Consider the following 18,996-nt stretch of genomic DNA (forward strand, 5'->3'; position numbering starts at 1 on the left):
GTATGTCAAAGATGTGTACACTTGTGAAGAAGTACACGAATCTGAGCATGGTAGTGCAGTCAAGACTCTATGGGTAAACATAAAAGGAATAAGAAATAATTGTGATATTCTCGTGGGGGTCTGCTATCGACCGCCAAACCAGGCAGAGGACTTGGATGGGACGCTCCTAGACCAGATCACAAAGTTCTTAAAGAGACGGGACATGGTGGTCATGGGAGATTTTAATTACCAGGATATCTGTTGGAAGTCCAACGCTGCTAAAAATGCAAGATCCAATAAATTCTTGACTTGTCTTACTGACAACTTCCTATTCCAGAAGGTGGACAGGGAAATAAGGAGGTCTGCTATCTTAGACTTGATTCTCACCAACAGGGAAGAACTGGTCGATGAGGTTAAAGTAATAGGCACCCTGGGTAGTAGTGACCACGTAATCTTGGAATTTACAATCTTGGGGCACCCTGGGTAGTAGTGACCACGTAATCTTGGAATTTACAATCTTGGGGAGAGGAAAACCTGTACGTAGACTTCAAAAGAACAAATTTTAACAAACTTAAACTTATGCTAGGTAGAATCCCATGGTCAGAAATACTTAAGGAGACGGGAGTTCAAGAAGGGTAGGCATTTCTTAAAAATAAAATACTGAAGATGCAATCCCAAACCATTCCTATGAGAAGGAAAAATGGGAGGAGCCTAAAGAGGCCAGGGTGGCTTATAATCAAAGAGGAATATAAGCAAATAACTAGAGCTTGTAGGGAAAGTGTTAGGAAAGCTAAAGCTCAGTATGAACTTAGGCTAGTGAGAGATGCAACAAAAAAGGGTTCTTTTCCTATGTACAGAGTACGAGTAAGAACAAGGACAAGATAAGACCATTGCGTGGACCGGAAAGTGAAATTGTAACAGGAGATGAAGAGAGGGCAGAACTCCTCAATTCCTACTTTTCCTCAGTTTTTTCTTGTGAGGGAAGTGGTGCTCAACATGGCATAAACAGAACATGTGATGAGGGAAGAGATTTGCAGCCTAGAATTGGCATTGGGGTTGTGCACAAACACCTGGTTTCTTTAAATGAAACAAAATCCTCTGGGCCAGATGAATAGCACCCAAGGGTACTCACAGAACTTGCAGATGTAATTTCGGAACCTATGTCCATTATTTTTTAAAAGTCTTGGCAAACAGGTGAGGTGCCAGAAGATTGGAGGCAGGCAAATGTCCCCATCTTCAAGAAGGGGAAAAAGGAGGATCCAGGTAACTACCGACCCATCAGCTTGACTTCTATACCAGGAAAAGTGTTCGAACAAATCATCAAACAGCCCGTCCTTGAGCATTTATAGAAAGGATGGATCTGATCACTATGAGCCAGCATGGGTTTCTCAAGAATAAGTCATGTCAGACTAATCTTATCTCCTTTTTTGAGAAAGTTACTACCTTGCTGGATCAGGGGAATGCTGTAGACATAGTTTATCCAGATTTCAGTAAGGCTTTTGATAAGGTTCCACATAGTAGTCTAGTTGACAAATTGGGAAAATGTGGGTTAGATCCTATTATTGTTAGATGGATCTGCAACTGGTTGACAGATCGTACCCAAAGAGTGCTAGTTAATGGTTCCTCGTCCACTTGGAGAGAAGTGACTAGTGGAGTTCCTCAGGGATCTGTGCTGGGCCCTGTGTTGTTCAACATCTTTATAAATGATTTGGATGAAGGAATAGAGGGGATGCTTATTAAATATGCAGATGATACTAAATTGGGAGGGGTAGCAAATACGGTAGAAGACAGAGCCAAGGTGCTGGATGATCTTGACAGGCTGGAGAAATGGGCTAGAACTAATAAAATGCATTTCAACAAAGACAAATGTAAAGTTCTGCATTTAGGTAGGAAAAATCAAATGCATAATTATAGTATGGGGGAGACTTGTTTGAGCAGTAGTGTGTGTGAAAAGGATCTTGGGGTCTTAGTAGGCCAAACACTGAATATGACTCAGCAGTGTGATTCTGTGACTAAAAAGGCAAATGCAGTCTTGGGCTGCATCAACAGAAGTATAGTGTCCAGATCACGCGAAGTGATGGTATCGCATTATTCTGCTCTGGTTAGACCTCAACTAGAGTACTGTGTTCAGTTTTGGGCACCACAATTTAAGAAAGATGTAGACAAGCTGGAATGTGTCCAGAGAAGGGCAACAAAGATGGTGAGGGGTCTGGAGACCAAGTCCTATGAGGAAAGGCTGAAGGAGCTGGGTATGTTTAGCCTGAAGAGGAGAAGACTGAGAGGGGATATGATAACCATGTTCAAGTACTTGAAGGGCTGTGATATAGAGGAGGGTGCTGAGTTGTTTTCTGTTGCTCAAGAAGGTCGGACCAGAACCAACGAGTTGAAATTAAATCAAAAGAGTTTCCGTCTAGACATTAGGAAGAATTTTCTAACAGTTAGAGCGGTTCCTCAGTGGAACAGGCTTCCTCGGGAGGTGGTAAGCTCTCCTTCCCTGGAGGTTTTTAAGAAGAGGTTAGATGGCCATCTGTCAGCAATGCTGATTCTGTAACCTTAGGCAGATGATGAGAGGGAGGGCATCTTGGCCATCTTCTGGGCACTGGGGATGTGGAGGGGGGAGGTAGTTGTGAATTTCCTGCATTGTGCAGGGGGTTGGACTTGATGGCCCTGGTGGTCCCTTCCAACTCTATGATTCTATGATAATTGTGCAAGGGTTTGAAGGAAATGAAAGAGGTTTTGTTAATCTCTAGAAGACTTTTTTCAATAACGGGATTTTGAAGCTGTGCCAAACCCATACAACATTTCAAGCCCCATTGTGGTGGTGGTGTATTTAGATTTAGTATTCTGGACCAAATGGTGAGCAGCATGATTAGGAAGACGCAGGGCAACACCGCGTTTGCCCTTCCACATCTGACTGGGTAGGGCACTCCTCCACAGCCGTCTAAACAAGCCCTCCTCTCTACCCATAGGGATGCTCCTTTTTGTGGAACACTCTCCCAAAGAACATACACCAGCTCCACGTCATGGCCCATTCAGGAAAACCATGGATGGTCTCGGACCATTGTACCTTCAGGACTGCCTTTCCTGGTATACCACCCCCCAAAGAGCTCTATGCTCCATTGGTAATAATCTGCTGGTGGTCTCTGGCCCAAAGAGTGTGCAGCTGTCCTCAACAAGGGCCGGGGCTTTAGTCTTCCTAGTGACATCAGGGACCTGTGGGACCTTACAGAGTTCTGCCGGGCCTGTAAAACAGAGCTATTCTGCCAGGCCTATAACTGAGGGCAGCCACAAGTTTATCCATCATTACTTGCAGCGGCTCTCCAGGGTCTCAGACAGAGGTTTTTCACATCACCTACTTGCCTAGTCCCTTTAACTGGAGATGCTGGGGATTGAACCTGGGACCTTCTGCATGCCAAGCAGCGGCTCTACCACTAAACCACAGCACCTCCCCCTCTGTTTAAGATGATCCTTGAGCCTTCAGGGTTATAATATATGAGTTCACATACCACAAGAACTCCCCAGACATGAATTATGGCAACTTTAATAGCGCCAATTTTTAGCCTATGTTTGTTTCCTAATTCAACCCAAAGTGCTGTTTTTACCTCTAAAGCCCCAAGTGACCAGGGTATCTAAGGAACCTCCTTCTCCCACACGAATTCATTCATCACTTCGGCCTCTGAGGCCTTTCTCTGCAGAAGTCAGGCAAGTGTCTACTGGAGACAGAGTCATTTCTGTGGTGGTGCCGAGACTGTGGAACTCCCTGGTCACGCACTTTTTAAAGCAGAACAGTGAATGTTCAATAATTGAGACCATGACTTACTACCTACAGGAATGAGATGAGTAGGCTGAGATTCCTCGAGTTTATTTCTCAGCCAATCAAAATCCTGGTATCTTCTGCGCATGGAATACTCCGGCAAATCAAATTCTGCTCGTGTGGTCTGGGAACACAGAGAAAGAAGAGATCAAAAGAAAAATTATCCAGGGTAAGGCGAGATATCTCAGTTTTTGAAATACACTGCATGGACTGTCTTGTTTGCTTACTTGCAGCTGTTCTACAAGCTTAGGCGGCCAAGCAATAGCAGAAAGGAAAGTGGGGGTATTTTTTCTGCCTTTCTCTGGGAACTGTCTCAACATTGCAATTGGGAAAGCATTTCATTAAAAGTTTAGCTTTCAGTTGTTTGACTGGAACATTTTCCTTGAGGAGGAGAAAAGGGAAAGAATGTGAAATGAAAGTTACGCCTAGAGATATGTCTTTATCTTCAAAAACTGGGCTATCATTCTGGACAGGCTTAAGGGAGATGTTGCTTGACCTTCAGCTGCTTCCATGCAGAATTTTTTTTTCTGCCTTGGCTTTTAAACTGTAAAAAAAAGGGGGGGAGTCTCCACATGACAGCATGCACTGATCTTCCCCAAACTTACTTTCCCCCCCCCAAAAAATGGAAATAACACAGTCCAAATAAATCGGGTGAAAGGAATGGAGTGTATTTTCCCGCTGCGAAGGTCCCACCCATATCAGCACCACTATCAGCCTCTTTCAGTTGCCTTTTCACCAATGCTTTTAAAAAGGGTAATTGCTATTGTGCTACAGTGGTATATTGATATTTAACTATTTCAAATTTTAGATTCTCTGGATTTCCAATTTTCATTTGGGGGGGTCTACAGCCCTTTTGTGGTGGAGATATAAGGGGAAAGGTGCAGGCAGTTTTTGTGCCAATTACTGAAAAGGAACAGGGAAGGGAAGCTGCAAGATGATTGAGGAGATACCTTGTATGTCAAGACTGAGCTATAAAGAGCTATTCTTACTTAACTATTTCAAGTTTTAATAGAATCATTGTATAAGGAACAAAAAAAGTACTGAAGAGTCTCCACAGCAGCCATGAGGGCAATGCCCCCAAGAGCCAATGTGGATTCACTGCAGACCACATGCGGAAGGGGAAAGTTGCTGGCCAGGGGTGGGGGGTTAGTACACAGAAGACACCCATGTGTGGAAGCCATATTGCCAGCACACATGCTTCTATATTTGCAGCCACAAGGAAAGCAACCTGAAGAATCCTTGTCATGTGGAAGCAACTTTAGAAATGCCAGTCCTGGATCTTAGACTTCGCTGTGACAAACTAGTGTATTAAAGTCTCCTTTTCACTCTAGTCTTAGTATAAGAATTATGCTAAGCTGACCTCCATTGTATGACTTGGCATCTGTAGAAGCTTTTTTGGGGGTGGGAGCTAAAAACAGCAACTTCCCCCATTGGACTACCATTACAATCATACAGCAACTGTTAAAGCAAGACAGGGGAGTATGCATTGCTATATTTATTTCCTGCTCCAAGACCCCTGAAAGTTCCCCCCTTGGGGGCTCCGCTCCTCCCCTAGCCACCACTCGGATCTGTCTTCATCGCAGCTAAGAGGGCAGGCACCCTCCATTGCTATATTTATTGCTAATATATAGCAAGATACAAGATCCTAATATGTATGATGTCCCCATTTTATCCTCAGACTAAGGTAGGTTAAGAAGAGTGGGTGTGACTGGCTCAAAGTCAACTCTCAAAAGCTAAATGGGTATTTGAGCCCAGATCTCCACTGAACTAGTCCAGCCCTACCATCACCAGCACACCGGCTATCATGCTCCTCTGTGCAAAAGCAACAGAGTCACAAGGGTAAGCCTTGCTTGAACACCCTACTTTAACCCAGAAATGCTGATCAACAGATGTGGGAAAGGCCCGTGCCTTGCCATCCATGGCTTCACAAGTACTATCCAATAGAAGGTATTTCCATAACCATTTTAATACAGAAGAGGTCAAGAATCTCACTTCAGCAGCAACTAACGAATAGCAACACAACCCAAGGGATACTTCTATATTCCCAATGTGGACAGTTAGCGTGCCACTTCCTCTTGAGAGGATACAGCATCTGTACAAGCCCTTGACCCCCAAAGCATGCCAGACACATCAGCAAAATGAAGCACAGCCAAAAAGATTGAACAACTGCAAAACAAAGTTCCCAGAAATATGCCAGTGCCAAGGACAGTGGAGTTTCCTGGATCAAGATGTGCCTTAAGTCTGAAACATGTGAATACCCATGGATGAGCCTTACCCAAACACAGAATGTTCCACAAAATTCTGAACACTGTAAGGATATCAAAAGGTGTAGAACTGGTTTGACAGAAACCCATAGAATCCTGGGAAGTGTGAGGGAACACTAGTGATCTAACTAATTTCTTAAACTTATTAAGCGACATTTTGCAGGATTCTTTGTAAGAAACCATGAGACCAATATGAGTATATATGACTCCTTTTCTGAAGAGATAAGAACCCTGCCTTAAGTTGTCGAGGGTATGTACAAACTACACACACCTCTCGCACACAGAAGAAGTGCAAACTTCACTTAGAAGTATACACCCTTATCAATGCTACTAAAGTGCATTTTTGTGGTACAAAACAAAAGATACTTGTATGCACCCAGAAAGCAATCCCTCTTCCATTAGAATGTGGATTTCACAATAGCAAAGGTGGAAAAAAAGAGCAAATTGTCCTCTGTGTGAACGCAGCTTTCAGCCAGGCACTTAGGCTACATTTATTAGCAGTTCATGTAATACAAAGCCTTTGGCAATGCTGTCAAAAGAACACAATACTACTTGTTTAGAATTTATATTCCATAAGGCAAAACTGCTTCAGAGGCAGTAGTTAGGAAGGTGACAAGAAGAGAAATTACTCTGCTGATAATATTAACTGGCCATTTGAACACTGAAGATAGGGGCCAAAAAAAAAATAATTCTTACATGACAGAGTACCCACAAATGGGCTTTTTGCATTCATAAGTAACTTGCCTCATGGCTGGGCATACTGTGTGGTGAGAAAACCAGGGGGCACTGGAAATAGGCAGTGCCATAAAGAGACACTATGCCATCCAACAAACCCATGGACCGATTCACATGCGCATCACTAGAGAACTGGATTCTCAACTCATGCTCCACATGAACAAATCAGCGATCAGAAACAGCACCATGAACAGAGCTTTTAGGGCATTTCACACCGCCACAAAAGACTATCATTACCATGGAGTCCACACACATATTTAGTTGTCAAGAGTGTATGTTGAAATCCAAGTAACACCGCCTCATGCAAGCTAGATGCATGGTAAACAGCTCACAGGTGTCACAGTCCCTGTTGGTGGAGGTCATGACACCGAAATAATTCAGCAACCCCTACATTAGGGGTTGTAAAGACAGATTTCTCTGGATCCACCTCAAGTGTAGAGGCATTTAGCACACCTAAAACTACAGTATAATCGACCTGTATGAAAAACTGGACAAAAATAAATTGGAGCAAAGGAGAAATTTCACAGTATCTTCTAATAAATGCACATATTTAAAACCACAAAAAAAAACTAGCATAGAAAAAATTGGAAACTTTTCATAATACTGCCGTGAAATATGTCTTAAGAATGCAACACCTCTGGTCTGTAGTTCACAAGGAAGTTAAAACAAGAAAGTTCTCAGAAGAAAGCAAGGAGGCACAGAAAACAGGTTGCAAATGAGTACCTTGGTGGTGACCCTGTAGGTGATGTAAGTTTCCATTGTACAGACATGTTTTTTTGGATCATCAACAGTGACGAAAAGGTCTCTCATTTCCCCATCTAAGTCATCATCCAGCTGCAATCTGTTGAGAAGGGAGGAGGAGGAAGCTGGGCTAGAAGTATCTACAGGAGTACCATTGGGCAAGCTGAGATCCTGGGGAACAGAAAACAGGAGAGGGGGAAACGTTGGTTACTGAACTTGAAAAGCTCAATCACACAAGTTGATTAGATAGGAGAACAAAACATCAGATCTCCTACCCATATCCCTAGGCTAATAATGATACCTAACATTAAATTATGCAGCACTTCCAAATGTATATATATTTTTAAAAGACATTACGCTTAGTCCTTTTAACAGCCTTATAAGGGAGGTCAGTATTGTTGCAACAGGGGGGGGGGGGAGAGAGAGAGAGAGAGAGAGAGAGAGAGATGCCAACAACTGAAAACTTGTGCACAACTTTTGTTGAGGGTGGCAGACAAAGCAGAGCCTGCAATAGATATATATTCCTGCCCCTCAGCTGAGATTTCAATCTAACTACAGTTTCAGATACCAGAAGCCAAACACCAAGGAAGTTTAATCAGAGCAACACAGCAAGATTTGGGAGCTCTAGGAAGGGAGCAGTGCGGAAATTCTTGACACAAAAAGATTCTAGTTTCAAAACAGCCGACGAAGGAGTGCCATGAAATGATTAATATGCAGGGGAATCAAGAAGGAGAATTCGAACCTAGCCTAGATATCCCAGTTTTTATTTTTAGTGGAGGAGCACTGAATCATGAGAACCCTATAAGCAGCTTAAAATGGTATAGTCCAAAACAGATTTACTACCTAATTTGTTGAAAGAAGAACACCTAAAACTCCCAGGACAGATGGGCCACTTTTGCCACCTCACAGTCATTTATGCAGCTTGATATCAAAGATGCTTATGGACTCCATGGAGGAAGTAGGCCAGGCTACAACTCACTAATTATTCATAGGCAGCAAAGCAGCGGCTAGCTGTCTAAGCTTCTAGTCCCCATGGAAGAGTCGTTGGAACATGCAAGTTCCCTTGGTGCCCTGATGAGTTTGTCGGCACACCATTAGACTTTGCACTAGCTCTGCTCCACAAGGGTCACAGCCTAATCTAGGCAAATCCCATACTCTGCTCAAAAATAATTGATCGCTTGGCCTTGGGATAAAACATAAGTGCACCAATAACTCTTAAACCAGTTTTACTGGGCAGGAAACTGCTCCAAAACCATTCCAAGGCAGAGAGCCTCCAGCGACATATAGAAAACAATTACTGCACTGTTATTAAATGCTGCGAGATTAAGTGTTTCAATAGGGCTGCCTCGTCAAACATCCTCTTATTTATCCTTTACTGCAAGTTAGGAAGTGAAGGTAGATAGGCAATTCCTTCTCTGGAGCAACAGATTTATTCAGAAGGGAAACAGCAAGTTTTTTTAAAAAAAATCTCGCCTCAGCAGCCATTCATTAGTGGAACTGGGACGCTTCCACTTCATCAGTGCCGTGATTGGGAGGGAAGGAGAAGACAACCCTCAAGTTCACAGGGTATTAAAAGATTTTTTATTTATGCAGCAACCTCCTTAGCAACCACCCAACCGCCCAGAGCAGCTCCACAGCAACTGCATTTTAAATCATGTCGACGCTGCTTTCTAACACAAACATACCACAAGGCAATCCCTTCAGTCCAAGAAATGCAGGCCCAGAAATGAAACAGGAAAGCGACCAAAGCTAGCTAGCACTTAGTGAAGTGAGGCTACCAAGAGAAACCTCACGAAGCTATTACACTTTCTCTTGGGACACAAAATTGTCCTCTGCTGAAAGACAGACCACAAGATAAACTCTGTGGAGGAGAGAAGTCTGTCCTCAGTGTATTTATAGCCAACTGTTGTACTCTTGATTCCATCCCTATTAAGTTTTGGCCATGAACTGTTCCACGTTCGGTTGTCATGGGAAGAAGCATTCTGGATAAAGAGATGCTGTCATTATTTTAAACCAACGTTAAACTCTTGACTGCCACAAAGCCAGTAGACCACTTATCCAGACTGTCAGACCTATCAAGTTTTTCATTGCAAGAATTTAAGGAAATTATTCCTAACACTGAAATTTTGAATTAACTTTTGAAGCCTGCCTGGACAATAATGCATGACAAGAATTTAACATGAATACACTATTTCAAGAAGCTGAAGTCGCACATCTTTGCAAACCAAGTGTATTATATGCCCATCTGTAACTCTGGGGAAAGGGGTGGAAAAAAGGGGGGACCAGGCACGGTTGTCACTTAATCAAACAATGTGTGTTAAGAGGCTTATCTGCATCATGGCTTGTCGTTCAGTGCAGGTTTTCAATGTGACCAACCGTTCAGGGCTTTTCTTAGCACCCCGTGTGGTCCACTCCAACAATCTTCACAGAAAGAGCCGAAGAAAAGTGATCTCACTGCATCTTTGCTGGCCAAGACTATCAGTCTCTGCTGCAGCAGCCACCTCAGGGGACCGTACTCTTAGCCATATTCTACGAGGGAGAACTAATTTTATACCTCAGCACAGGAGCCCCCAAGCCTTCTGAGCCTGTGCCCACCCTTGAAATTCTGACACAAAACGGCGACCACAGGATACAGAGCCAACCACAAGATTTCATGGAGTTAGATTATGCATAATTAATAATAACTCTTCAGCATTTTAGGCAGAATCTGTTTAAAAGGATGTCTCTGTAAATGAACACACTGGTTCAAAGTGAAGATCCTTGTGCTGTGGGGCAGCTGCTGCTGAAGCAACTTTCTAAAAATCTGCACAGCCAATCAAATCTCCAATGGCCCATCAGAAGCCCTCCTGGACAAAACCCTCACAAGGCCCCACTCACTTTCTAAAAACGCTTGGTGGCCACCAGGAAAGGCACCCACGGACACCATATTGGGGACCGCTGCCTGAGCACCTCTACAGAAATTTGTTTTAAATTTTGATATTAGTGCTGAAAGACAGCAACTTACACAGTCCTTTGGTTCTCGTAGGTTATCCGGGCTGTGTAACCGTGGTCTTGGTATTTTCTTTCCTGACGTTTCGCCAGCAGCTGTGGCCGGCATCTTCAGAGGAGTAACACTGAAGGACAGAGAGACACTGTCCTTCAGTGTTACTCCTCTGAAGATGCCGGCCACAGCTGCTGGCGAAACGTCAGGAAAGAAAATACCAAGACCACGGTCACACAGCCCGGATAACCTAAGTGAACCAATGAACTCTGACCGTGAAAGCCTTCGACAATACTTTTTACACAGTCCTGATTTCATTGCCTCGTGTGTTTTCCTCATCCCTCACTAAAGACGCAGAGCAGGGAAACACATTATTTTACTATCTATAATAAATGAATCTTAATCTACTATATTTCTATACTACTTTTCCTTTTTAAGCTTAGCAGTTCGCAGTAAAAGAACATTCAAACATATAGATGAACTACATCTTTTGACTAAAATACTTAAACTATATTGCTTTCCTTCCCTATTCTCATGCCCAATATTAGTCCCAGTAGTTAAGTGAATGTTTTAGCCACTATTCCTAGGCTGGGAGAGGACACTGGGAGAAGGATGAAAAAATGTCCTCCATGCTATGGAAGGAGAGGCGTGGAGCTAGAGAGGCTCACCTGCCATTTTTGGAAGGGGCCATGCATTTAACATAATGCGCATTTCTAACATTAGAGCTAGTCAAGATACTTGTGGTATGGCCGGAGGAGTATGCACAGATCCACACTGAAGCTTATTAAAGAACTGATTTTGTACAACTCCTTTGAGAATTAGCCTGGAAAGGGCTGATATTAACCAACTGCTCGATATGCAATGTTCTGTATTAATTTAGCCCATCCTCTGGGTTCGAATGCTTACTGCCCCACTCGGGGCAAGTCCTCTGTAATGCAGGCCTCACCGCAGCCTATGAATCTTGCATAAAAGGATTTCCATAGGATCCCAGTTTAATTCAGATCCTTCCCAAGTAGCAAAAGGCAGAAATAGCTGAGCTGCATAGTAAGTGGGGGCGGGGGGAGGGAGAGAGAGAGGAGAAAGATTATGCTTTGTGCTTATCCGTTCAAGCACACGAAAATGCAAGATAATCTATGAAAAAGAGATACATTGTTTACAGAAAATAAGACACGACTGTATTTATCATCAATACATGTAGTATTTTGGCAGTAAGCAGACTGTAGAGTCAAACCAAATTCTCTCTGTTCTCTCTTTTTAAGTAAGAGATCATTTCTGACTGAGATTTGTGTAGGGGTGTGACTGCTGATAATTCAGGGGACGACTACTACACTTTAATAGCAGCTTTACCATTAAGATCACCCACTCTCACCCACACACATTTTTGTTGTCACTTGTAAGCCACCTGGTAAGAAAACCAAATGCTACCACTTCACTTCAAAAGGCTTTCCTACTTGATGGATGGACGGCAGCCAATCTTATTTGCAATGGGCGAGTCTGAAGTCCATGCTACCATAAACTTTATAGTATATAAACACTCTGTTTTTACTGTTCGAAATACAAAACAGTAAGATTTTTATTACACTGATACGGTAACTAGAGGCTTTGCCATTTACACAATCCTTTATAAATCTTAATTTCCATCTTGGTAATGACAGTACCAACCAGATAGTGTAATTCTGAGTTCTTTCTGTACTGTTGGGATGTTATGTCCCTCTGTTATCTAGAAAATTCCACTCAACACCAAGTACTTACATCATAACATTTTTGGAATAAGACAGTACAAAACTCATACACACCAATTTGTCAACTCTGTTAGAATACCTCAAGTTAACCAGTTTTTTTCCACCATCTGTTACACTAAAAACATGAACAGTTGATTATACCCTGTATGCCAAGAAAATCCAGGGGGAGTTGGATTCCTAAAAACAGGGGAAAGGGAGTTGCTCGCTGGCTTTTTTTTTTTTTTTTTTTTAACACTCCTGCTTTTCTCCTGTGATCTCTCCCAAGGCAGCCAACTTTCCCTGCTTCTCCCAAGCATTAGGGATGCCCAGCAGAGACAAGAGGCAAACTGGAGGAGATAAATCAGAACGACAAAGCCCAGTTCCTCCAAATTCTCTGTACTGGCAGTGAGGAGCACTCCAAGTTTTAAGAAGGCTAGGAGCCAGGTTATTTCTCATGGGCTAAGTGCAACATACTCTGGCTCCAAATGCACAAAGAACCATTTGTTTTGGAAGAGGCCACTATCTCGTGAGTTTGCTGTTCACCACCATTCACATGTGACAAGGCAGATCTAGGTGGCAGGTCTACTCAATGCGATACTGATACAAGTAGAGAATTAGGCACAAGTGCTGACAATGCTACCAAAAAAATGTTAAGTGGCTGCCTAGCACATTTCACATGTACCTGAACAGATCTGATGGCAGGACTGGTGGTATTCAGATATTGCAACCTGTAGTTTAAACCACGGTTTGTCACACAAATCCTGATAAGTCTACCACACTGACACCATTTGCAAATCCCACCACTTCCTTACCCACCTCCAGGCAGAATCCCCACGTGCTACCCCAAGCACCCTTGCATTGCCAAGCTGTTGGCACAGCCTCACTATCTATACTGCCTGCTTGCTACTGGCTAGCAGCAGTAAATGGGAGGAGAAAGAAGGCAAGGACAGGTCATGCCTCCCCTTGCATCTCCAGCGAGCATCAGATTCTTTCCTCTTTTTTTCTAGCTGCTTCACTGGATTCCCTAAGCTGAACTCAGAAACAAACTAGATCCTTCAGGACATTCTTCCTCTCCTTTTACCTTTGCCATTTCATCACACTCCCTAGCCTTCTTTCCTCTTGGAAAGAAAACAAAACTTTTTGTTCTTTTACACGACTATGGCTGGATCGCTAATTCATTTGTGCTCAGGATAAAAAGGGGGATGGTTTGAAGGGCAGGAGCTCTCTTGTGGTAGGGGGTCAACTGCTTGGACTGTAACAATGATCTGGGCTGAGCAACTTCTTTTGTGCATGTTAGCAAACTGAAAAAGGAGTGTGTGATTCAGATCTTTTAAGCTCCTACCGTTTATGTTTGCACCATAACCCTGTTTGGGGAGAGGTAACACTGGCAGAAGGAGACCTGTGTTCAAATCTATTGTGCTATGGAAGCTTGCTGGGTGTCCTTCAGCCAGTCACACACCCAATGTAACCTACCTCACAGGGTTGTTCGTCATGGGATAAAATGGAGAAGGGGAGAATGTTGTAAGCCCTGTTGGGTCCCTACTGGGGAGAAAAGTGGGGCACTAATGAAGTAAAATTAAGAACACTGTTTTTTAGGAAGCACCAATAGCCAAAGATAGCAGGAGTAGTCCTGATATTTTGTTGGTGTGTTTGCAAATATGTGCAACTTTAACTTTGAAAACGAACGGCAGTAAAGACTGACCATAATTTGAAAAACGTCATCTTAGATAGATAGCCCTGGGATTATCTTCTTCGGCTAATATCAAGTGTATTGCTTACAATAGAAGAAATACAATTTATGCATATTAATATATAACTTTGGGCTTGGCTGGAATACAATGAGCCACTCACCCAAGGCCACAAGCCACAGCCCTACAGCTCCTGTCTTCTGCTCAGCTGTGCCATTCCTGAGCTTTATATCTGGACACAGGAAGGAAAAAACAGAAGCACAACTCAAAGAGTTGGCAGCAGTGTTTTCCCCCTTCTTCCCTCCATGCTCACCACCAAAATCAATTGCCTGGAGTAACTCTGCATTGCATCGCACTATAACAGTGTCCAGGGTCTCCTGTTTCCAGCTGTGGGCAACCACCGGGAAACCCACAGGCACAGCACAAAAGGCAACACTCCTTCCTCACCGATCTCACTGAGGTGCATCTAGCTATCATGGCTAAGAGGCAGCAGTCATTGACAGACCTGCTCTGCAAGAATACCTCCAATGTTGTTGTTTTTTACTGGTGCCCATAATGAATTTCATAAGCAGACTGTTCAAGTTTACAATATTGCAAACTGTTGATCCAAATTCTAGTGTTAAAAGAGGGGTTAAAAAAATCTGCCCTTAAAAACAATGAGAAAGCACGCTCCAATGCATCCTGTGTGGATTCTAAAGCAATTATTTGAGGATTTAGATGCAAAGCTTAACATGCCTCAACTGGGGGGAGCGCGTATACATGAAGCCAACGAGCATTTAATGCACTAAATGTGGTACTGTAATACCACCAAGAAAGTTGTTTCATGATTTCAATAAAGTTACAAAACAATTGTGACTGTACATTAAGAAAGAAAAAAGTTTGCCTTATAAAGCATATCAAGCTCAGGATACTAGGTAGAGTAAAAGCATGGCCTTTCTTATGTTCTTATGAAGCCAACTCTTCTACTGCAGACCAATGGCTACCACCTGCAACTATCCACAGGATTTGATCCACAATAAGTGCCATTTTGTTTAGTGAAGTTAGTGGGGCAAGACAAGTAGATTCCCTTAAGGTACACAACAAAACCAGCTTTATGAAAAACCAATGCAAGATTCACCTTCCATACTGTATACTGGGCATGCAAGTACACCAAAAGAGGGGCTGAAGAGTACCATGAACAATTAAGCCACCACACTAGATGTATCCACCACTCTGCATTTGAACATATGAAGCTGCCTTGTACTGAATCAGACCATAGGTCCATCAAGGTTGGTATTGTCTACTCAGACGGGCAGCAGCTCTCCAGGGTCTCCAAAAGACATCTGAAACAGGTGATGTGAGAGACACTTTTAAATGGAGATGGCAGGAATTGAACCTGGGACCTTACACATGTCAAGCAGATGCTCTGCTACTGAGTCACAGCCCGCACCATGCTTGTCAAAAATGATCCCCCTCTTCTCTCTGCCAACATATGGGAAGTAACAAAGATCTGGGAATAGTAGGAGGGTGCAAAGGGGGAAATGGGTTGACATGGAAGAATCACTGTAACCCAGAAAGCACAATCACAGCCTGACATTATGACTGGGGAAAGAGTAAAGGGCATGGATACAATATTATCTAGGTTATTATTTGCTTGCAAGGAGGATGTGTATCTGTCATTCTGGGCAGACATCCAAGGAAAAAGGCATGGCTTAGATTCAAGAGCAAGCCACAGGTTGCTCCTAGGCAAAACAAGACTTCAAGGTGTTTCAGATACCAACTGAGAAAGTTACTTCCAACAGCAACCTATATCTTGCCCTTATACCAAGACCATTGAACTGTGGTTTGCCATAGAAGCAAAACTATCTAATTATGCTGTGCACAAGACAAGAGGATGGGTGAGGAAGAACATTTGTGCATCCAATTTTGAATCAAGACTTGTCCATGCAGCAAGCAAAGCACAGCTTGCTGTTAAGAGTGAACTACGCCACGGAAACCACACTGCTGTATAGGGTATCTCTTCCATCCAGAAGAAAAGCCATGTGCCCCAAGCACAAGAAAAGCAGATCTATACTAACAAGTCCTGCCAGATTCTTATTTCACTTATTAACCATTATCTCAAACCACCAATTTGTGGCTAGATTTAGACTTTCAGTAGTTGCATCCTGCATCTGAAACCACTTACAAGAGTTACCGTCTTTGGCAAAACCTTCTTCACTGGATGTATCTTCTGAGTATTTGAGCCTGGGTGGTTGCTATTTTTATAGGAAAGTTTAGAAATCACAATTCTTGTCTGAATGGTCTGTTCATAATGGTATTTATTGAATACTATATTTGTTGTCCATTTCATTAGCTACCTTAAGTACAGGAAAGGCAGGATACAATTCTGTTGAACAATCAGCTGGCTAACCTTGCTCCTCAACCTTCCAGGTCATTTCAGCAACAGTAGAATGCCAAATGAAATCTAGTCTCAAGAAGCCTACCTTCTCTATTAATACCACATTTTGAAGCCATCTTAGCAGATACACAATTCCTGTGAAGGAGGAGGAAATCAGCCAATCTTGTAAATGTGAAATATAGCGTCTGCTGAAAGAGAGACTGTCAATATTAAAAATTAAACCACGGAAATGCTACACAGCTCGCAAAGGTCCCCTTCTTGTATATTGCCCAGTACAATTTTGTTTTGGAAGACAGTGAAGGACTTCAAATGTCCCTGTGGATTTAAAGCGTATAGATCTGTCTCTGGACTGAATTCAGCAACAGTTAATCAACCTAGTACTCTTCAGCCAATATCAATATGGTGCACTATACTGTTAAGCATTGAAGGGATGAGAAATAATTCAGCTTGATTAAGGAGCAGTTCCAATTAACCCTGACAGTGAGGAAGCATCACTTTCCCCATCCCACAAGCCAGGTGCAGCCCTGTATCTACTGTTATCATGATCAACCGTGCTCTATAAGGAGGTTATGAGAAAATCTTTCAATTGTTCATCAACTTGCCTAGTGCATAAGGAGACAGGAATGGCGGGCTGCCCTGATTTTAAGAATAAGAGGAGCTGATGGGGTTTCAGAAGACAGCTGAACTGAATTGGCAGGAATTATTATTCCCTTACATATAATGGCTCTGTACAAATGCCACACCAAGCCAAGTTTGGGGGTAACATAAGTGAGCCTACGCTTATTAAATGCCCTCCTCCTTTTAGCTCTGGGGACGTTCCATCACTCACCTGACCAGAACTCTGAGGGTGACCTAGCAATACAAAAGGACAAGGGAAATAACAAAAACAGGAAAGACTGTACTAATGGGCACTTTCAGCTACTCTCACATGAACTGGAAAAACTCATGCTATGTTTGCAAGGAAATTCCTAGATGAGAAGTGATTGTGCCTCGAACAATAATGTCATGGAACTGACTAGAGGGAAGGCAACCCTGAACTTGATCCCAGGAAGCATCAAAAGCTTGATGCAAGATCTAATTGTTGTACCAGGGTAACCAACCCACGCTGAGAGTGTACACATGCACCCCTTCACCACCACCCAACACACACTGATCTGCCTCCTTTAGAGGCAGCTCTACTGTGAAGCAATGGCCACTAGGCTAGCATTTTCCGTGGCTACTTAATGTTGGTTATATGGGTCAAGGTCTATGATTTTATTTATTTTTTTGGCCTTAAAACCTAATTATTAAAAAAAATCCAAGGGGGAGATAAACTAGACAGAGAACTACCAATAGTTCACAGCCCCTGAGTATTTCTCTGTGATTAATCATTAACCAGCTGAAAATACATCAACAGGAACCAGAAATAACAGTTAACTGGAAAGAAACAGGTGGCTTTTAGTTATTGAGCTTCCCTAGCAACAGCTCACATCTTGAAACCAGAGAAATACCACAATCAGAGGCTAATTTGGAAAAAAAAAAAATCTTAAATGTGGGATGCAACTGAATTGTAAAGACCCCAACAGACACAAGTGGCAACTTTGGTAGTCTACAGTTTTGCTACATGGGTCAAGTTCCACTGATCTAGAAGTCTCTTCTTCAGTTCAGGTGCTTAAGAATTCAGATTTCCATGTTCCTGCTACACAGGCAGGATAATGCTGTTGCAGTAGTCTTGTTTGTGGGCTTCCTAGAGGCACCTGATTGGCCACTGTGTGAACAGACTGCTCGACTTGATGGACCTTGGTCTGATCCAGCATGGTCTTTCTTGTGTTCTTAAAAGCAAAAAAGATTTGAAGAATAAGAGTGCATTCTAGCCAGTGTTTGTGCAGTTAGAGCAGTTCCTCAGTGGAACAGACTTCCTCAGGAGGTGGTAAGTGCTCCTTCCCTGGAGGTTTTTAAGCAGAGGCCATCTGTCAGCAATGCTGATTCTATGACCTAGGCAGTTCATGAGCGGGAGGGCATCTTGGCCATCTTCTGGGCATGGAATAGGGGTCACTGGGGGTGGGGGAGGTAGTTGTGAATTTCCTGCATTGTGCAGGGGGTTGGACTAGATGACACTGGTGGTCCCTTCCAACTCTATGATTCTATGAAGTTGCGATCGAAGAAAATGGAGGAAGGCGGCACAGGAAAAGGTGGCAAGCCTGTCAGCTTTTCCTTAGACTGGCAAAAACAGAATGGAAGAACACGCTGTGCAAAGTACAGGTGCACATGATGTCCCTGGATAACCAATGGGTATTGTTCATACACAGCTTTTAGAATAGGATTGTGTTCTTCAGACATTGATGATCTCAGCAGGACACAGTGGCAGCAGCATCTTCAAGGCTGCTATCCCACCAATTTCCTAGCAGTACAAAGTTAATATTAGCAAGGGCTTATGTGTTTGTGGGGCATTTAAATCCACACATCTGTTGAGAGAAGCCAGACAGGAGAGATATGTGGAAGGGTTCTGGAAAAACCAGCCACTAGAGCAGCACAAGTTCTGAAATCCCATGTCCCCAAAACTCACTGAACACAATGCCACCTACTTTAGTTCTATGCAGCAGGTAAGGAATCCAAAAAGAATCATAGAATCATAGAGTTAGAAGGGACCACCAGGGCCATCAAGTTCAACCCCCTGCACAATGCAGGAAATTCACAACTACCCCCCCTCAACAATCC

General features: G+C 43.1%; 1 protein-coding gene across 1 annotated transcript in view; it reads right to left on the reverse strand.

The window, feature by feature from the left end:
• Positions 1-18,996, reverse strand: part of SNX30 (sorting nexin family member 30) — a 38,354-nt gene that overhangs the window by 13,505 nt on the left and 5,853 nt on the right. The window contains exons 2-3 of the mRNA XM_056848220.1: positions 7,516-7,704; positions 3,807-3,917 (exon numbers count right to left, since the gene is read on the reverse strand). Of these exons, the coding sequence (XP_056704198.1) occupies positions 3,807-3,917; positions 7,516-7,704 (300 nt within the window). The remainder of the gene's footprint in view (positions 1-3,806; positions 3,918-7,515; positions 7,705-18,996) is intronic.

Source organism: Euleptes europaea, chromosome 4 (genome assembly GCF_029931775.1).
Source record: "Euleptes europaea isolate rEulEur1 chromosome 4, rEulEur1.hap1, whole genome shotgun sequence".
NCBI classification, from domain to species: Eukaryota; Metazoa; Chordata; class Lepidosauria; order Squamata; family Sphaerodactylidae; genus Euleptes; species Euleptes europaea.